Source organism: Saccostrea cucullata, unplaced genomic scaffold (genome assembly GCF_032062105.1).
Source record: "Saccostrea cucullata isolate Sc308-1 unplaced genomic scaffold, CSIRO_AGI_Scuc_v1 ctg12457, whole genome shotgun sequence".
Classification (NCBI taxonomy): Eukaryota; Metazoa; Mollusca; class Bivalvia; order Ostreida; family Ostreidae; genus Saccostrea; species Saccostrea cuccullata.
This window is the reverse complement of record NW_026921526.1, coordinates 1-5,933: the sequence shown is the minus strand read 5'-3', so window position 1 is coordinate 5,933 and position 5,933 is coordinate 1. Positions and strand designations below refer to the sequence as shown.

At 33.1% G+C, this 5,933-nt stretch overlaps 1 protein-coding gene across 1 annotated transcript; it reads left to right on the top strand.

The window, feature by feature from the left end:
• Window positions 1–785: 785 nt before the first annotated feature.
• LOC134260194 (uncharacterized) lies at window positions 786–5,103 on the top strand (the record flags this gene model as incomplete). Its single annotated transcript, XM_062742782.1, has 3 exons — window positions 786–978; window positions 3,295–3,530; window positions 4,922–5,103. Coding segments are annotated over exons 2-3 (359 nt in total), but the record flags the coding sequence as incomplete, so codon positions are not given.
• Between the last annotated feature and the right edge of the window lie 830 nt (window positions 5,104–5,933).

The following is a 5,933-nucleotide window of genomic DNA, read 5'->3' as shown; positions in this document are numbered from 1 at the left end:
AGAACTTTACTGTTCTGTATTGCTAAATAAAAAAAAATCCGAAATTAAATGCTTTTTTACGTATACGGTATATCTGCAAAATTAAGGAAAGGCTACTAAACTTCGTGCATACATATTTTTTTTACAAAAAATCCCTGTGAAATAGACGAATAAAATTTGTCTTAAGATTTGTCTTAAGATTTCTTATACTTAAGATAGTTTTGTGAAAAAGCGGTGACAAATCTTATGAATGTCATAAGTCAGATCTTAAGATGATCGTAAGATATCTAAGGACAAATCTTAGTATGATAGTTTTGTGAAACCCAGCCAGTGCACTGATTAATTAATTCCGATTCCAGCGATCTTGGGTTTTTAAATGACATTGATTCTTTTCATGGTAGTGATTTGCTCCACTGAGATTCATATAAATGCTCCGAGTGCTAGCACAACGAGAGCTAAAAGATATGAATAAATCAACTGCCCAAAATTAGGAAGAGACAACACGATATTTTAATTCCTAGGTAGGTTTTATTAATCATTGATTTTCGTTTTGGCGATTTGATGTGTATATAACAGCAATAGTAATATAAAAGTTTACGAAGTTGTTTGAGTTGAAAAGGAAATTAATTGATTTGTTGACATATTTTGAGTAGACTACTGATTGCCTTGAATCTGTTTTAGCACTTTTTCAGACAGAGTTGCCTTAACATTGACATTGAAATAACCTTGTACTTTTATTCGATAAAAGTATTTTTTATTTTCAGATTTTTATTTTCCGGCCACAGGAACCAGGCCTGCTGTGTCACCAGAGGAAACCAACTATCTACGATTTGTCAATCTGGTCTTGAAGAGGACACCAAAGGCCATAAGAGGTCCATTTTGATACAGTTCATCCTCCAAGTAACCTCGTAACTGACCTAGCGACACAGAAAACTACACTGCTAAGGTTAAAATCTAGAAAAATAATAAACCAGGTCCAGTGGGACACACTTTTTGGAGGTATAGTGAAGACAATGTCAGAGAAAGTAGATAAACATATTCCTTTCAATATCAATCAACTTCACTGATTAAAAATATTCTTTGATAAATTAGCAATTAAAGCAATTTTAAATAGTACACAGGGTTCTCCACATTTGAAAATTTAACCATGGAGGAAGCTGTGCGAAGGAAAAATGTGACCGAAAACAAGAATGTTTGTTAGGCTTCCTAAATTTCATTAACCGATGATTGGTTTTACATTTTAAAAACTTAACCACTGCATCACAAAACTTTTCAATAACCAACACTTTTTAAGGCTAAGAAATAATTTAATCAAAATAATAAGAATTATGTATGTAACTTCACAAATGTACCAAAATTTGCTTTAAACTGAGGTAACCTTTAAAGAAAAACCTTTCATATAGCTACCATGGCAATATTATTCAGAAACTAGTAATTATATGAATTGTAGTAGCCTGTCGTATGAAACGTTTTGTTTTTAATTAAACAATAAAATGCTTTCTTTGTTTGTTATTACTGGAATGAACGGAAGCAGCTGTTGCCGAAAAATACATAACCCGCGTAAGCGGGTTATGTAAATTTTTTATGCAATAGCTGCGAGCATTTTATTGTTTATATTTATATCTGTTTAAATATTCATTTAAAGTTTGAATAAAAAGGTTTATTATTGTATAAATAATACAAACGTCTTTATACGTTTCATTTATGGAACAGCCACTGATCAAGAAATCTGTACTGGCGACATGCCAATGTAGTTCATGCAGTGATGAACGCAATGGGTTTTCTTCAGAAATAAAGGGGAAATTATTCAGTGGATGAAAATATAATATGATTAAAACTGAGGAATGGGAAGTATTTTTTTAAGTGAACACACAAACGAACTTTTGGACCCGTGTCCTTTCTTCTAAACTTTCTATTTTTCTATATATTGCATTTTCACCTGGTTTACTCCTTTGTTTAACTATTATTTGTCCTAGTTTTATAAAATAGCGCAACGCGACGACGTTTCATAACAATGGGAAGTAACTCTAAAACGGGGAAATGATTAAATACAAAGGAAATTTTGAAAGGGTATCCGGTAATATTTTTGCTTCCACAGTAAGAAAGTTCGAGAGCATGCATGTCGATTATCATGTTTGTAGTTGTCATCTTTTATAAACCCAGTATCTAATCAAGTAGTGAACATGTTGATCAAAGTTCCCCAAAATTATTTACATGTGTACAGGATAATTGAATCACAAAATATTGATCCTCAGCTGATTGACTCTCCATTGTTACGCTTCATATCATAGTCGCCGATTTATGACAGTGTTTGTTTTAGCACGACCTGGCTTTCTCTCGAGGTGCATGGCAGTCGTAGAATAAACACAATTAACAACTCAAGTCATTAAAAAAGTAGGGGTCAGGACTGAAATGCAACAGAATTTAATCATTGCGGCTGCCGATTTTAACCATGGCGCAGCTCGTTTAACCATGGCGCACATAAAGAAGAAGGTTAGTTTCCATACAAATATTGCCCTGTGATTTTCAAAAAATGAAACTGGTGTAAAAGTTGAAAACACATGCTTTTTAAATAATTGAAATTCAATGCAGAAAAAGCATACAAGTCATTTTTCTCAAATGTGTTTTAAATGCTAATTATGACGTCATAAACATGTGCATTTTCCCGTATTTTCTTAAAAAGTTGCAGAAGACACCAATTTTCAATGGAATTTTGTTTCAGATAACATTGTCCACAGGCATCGCCCACAAAGATCTTGAGATATGTGATTAAATTTTGCACAAAATATCAAAAAATTAACGTGGGCGACGTCTGTGGACACTGTTTTCGAAAGGAAAATCGCTCTTGAAATGTGCAATTTTGAGGATTTTTTCTTTTGAAAATAGAGAAATGCTTCAAATTAATGACGTCATATTTGCAGAATGGTAAACCTTCATGTCATATTCTTTCCTGATTTATCATAGTCATTTATTAAACTAATATTTAAGCCAGTTTCAAAACTTTTTGCTGTCATTACATTTTAGGGCGCAATAAAGCTAAAACCATACCTTCTTCTTTAACTATGGCCGCCATGGTAAAACCCCTTGTGGAGAACCCTGGTACATCAGCAGATAAATTGAGGGATTGTGGTCTGCAGGCGTATCAGGATATCAATAACCCTCCTCCCTTCCTCTATTTGCAATTACAATTACAATTATCTTTTACAGAAAATCCTCGCAAAAGCCTTTGAACTTTCTATTTCACTTTAAAACCGACTAATTATCTTTTTAAAAAGATTGCATAAAATTTCCAATGTTCTTTTTCTCTTGTTTAAGTTACCAATCCTGTGTCAAAGGACTTTGATGTTACACTGTTAATCTGCCTTTTACGAAACATGAGTCCCTCTACACCACCACCAGCAGGAGGATTTGATGTTCTACCCAATCCTTCAGTTGTCAGTACTGGGGCTGACTTAGCACGAATCAAGTTCTACAGAAACATGGTGGCCCATTCAGCAGATGCAAGGATGAATAGAAATGAATTTAATACAAGCTGGACAGATGTAGAGGGGGTAAACAATGCTATTATTAGCCATACTAAAGAATCTGAAAATTCATTGACAACAGAAGAAAGTCATGTTACATTACATTTAAAAAAATATTGATTCAAGGAAAATTTTTCCGATTCACTTTTGCTCTCAACTTTTATATCATATATCAAGACATTTTTGAATGCTCCATTGTGTTTGTCCTACGCAGCACTGTTAAGGCCTACTATGAGAAATCAACGGAAAATAGACGTGCAAAAAAGGGGGATTTTTTTAAAATTGAATTTATTTTAATTAAGCTGTTTTATTATCACAGAACTTTAATACTTATGGAAATAGCATAGTATAACCCACTCTGTACTGTATGAGGTTTAGTCCCATCGATGGACAGTCATGTGATGAATGCAGAGTTCGTGTACTGAATGTAAGTCATTAACAAATTTCCGTATCAAATATATTAAAAATATATTATATATTAAAAATTTAAGCTATTAATTGTTTCTGCATACTTTGTAGTTTCTGAAAAGTGCTGCTGCTTTGAATAGAACTCGCGTTTTAATAGTTAAATTTTTAAGTAAATAAGCCAATGTCGAAATATGTTTGACTTTTACCAAATATTTTGTGTACATATAAAATCACGCTTTCAATTTAAAGAGAGCAGCAGCACTTTTCAAGTTAAGGAAAATATCTTTTTTCTATTTCCAAAAAAATATTCAGATGTATGCAGTGTACATGTATGCCCTTGCAAAAGTACGAATTAATGAAGCATCTCGATGTAAAATATACGTAACCTGTACATAAAAACACATAATTAATAAAATACATTCTCTTGGTAGTTAATTAATAACTGCACTAAACAAAGGATATACATCGGTATTTATCGACTATCTAAAACCTGTTAGTAGTATTCCGTTTAATAATAAAACGCATTTTTCATTATTAAAAAATTCCTCAATCTGCCTCTCATAGCACATGAAAAACGTCATTTTTACCAATATGACGTCATGTTTACAAGTTCATTGCGATCAGTGCTTTCATTAATGCCAGCTACATGGAATTTAACAAGCAACTTTTTTAATACATTGATAAGTTAAATTGTTGTTTATTATGCTAATACAGTTAAAGTTGCAAATTATTTCATTTTCAGGTATTATGAGAAATATATTAAAGTCAGATTTTTGTGTTACGTCACAGTAATCTTTTCACGTATAAATTAGGCCCCGCATCCTTTTTCAAGCCTTCACAATGCTGCGTAGACTTTAAAGTTTGACTTTTTTTCCAAATATTTAAACCCAGCATTTGTCAAATCATTTATATCTGAAAAGGCAGGAATTCAAAATCACTTCATATAAATGACTGTGTCAAAATTTCAAAAGATTTGCGTATAAACAAGCTTAGAAATCAAATTATTTCAGGCTATTGGAAGACATGGTGGTTCTACATTACTGAATGAAACACAAGCTTTCAGATCCTCTCCAATTGATGAATCTGAGAGAGATCTTCTTTTGGAGCTTCTTTTGGAAATTAAACATCTGAGGATGGAGCAGCTAGAAACAATCCCTCCTAATGTTAGATGTGATCCCTTGGAATATAAGAGGTGATTATACCCGCACTTTCTGAAGAAAGTTCGGGTATATTGTTTTTACTCATTTTACTCATGCACTTTTATTTAACTAAATCAGTCATATTGTGAACATTTCCAGTTTATTAGGAGAGTGGGGATGACCTCCATGGGTTCATAACCTTTATACCTACATAACATAATAACACAAAAAACAAAATTATGTATAGTTAAATGGAATAAGTTTTCTACTATTTAGGAGTTACATGATCATTTGTCATTACAGGAACAGGGAGTGGATTGGGAGATCCCCCTCATCCTCCCCCCGGAATTTGCGGGACTATAATAGATACGGAAGCAAATAAAAATGACTTTGGATGCCCTCCACCCTTATCAGGAAATTCTGGTCTGGAAATCCCCCTCCCTCCCAGAAAAAAATGTATCTTGTAACTGAATGTAACGTCGATAACGGGCGATAACTCTTCAGAATGTTGCAGCATCGGAGAACCTTTGATCCTCTAAACTTTAAAGTTGCATTTCAGACTATTTTACCCAAATCTATACCAAAACTTGTACTTACCGTCTGTCATAGGTACAGTCAACTTCATGAGATACAATCCAATTAAAACACAAAATAATTCCTACTGACATACATGCAATGATGTGTACACCACACTAGTACTGCAAGCGCAGTGCTATCTAAAAATGATAATGGTAAAACTAGTACTTAAGTTGGGTACGTGACGCAAGCCCATTGTGATACAGGTGTTCAGATACATTTATTGTACAAGAACAAATTTAAAATTATCATTTACAAAAGATGTTTTATCTTAACTTTGCCACCTAGGCATATTTCCAAAAACAGG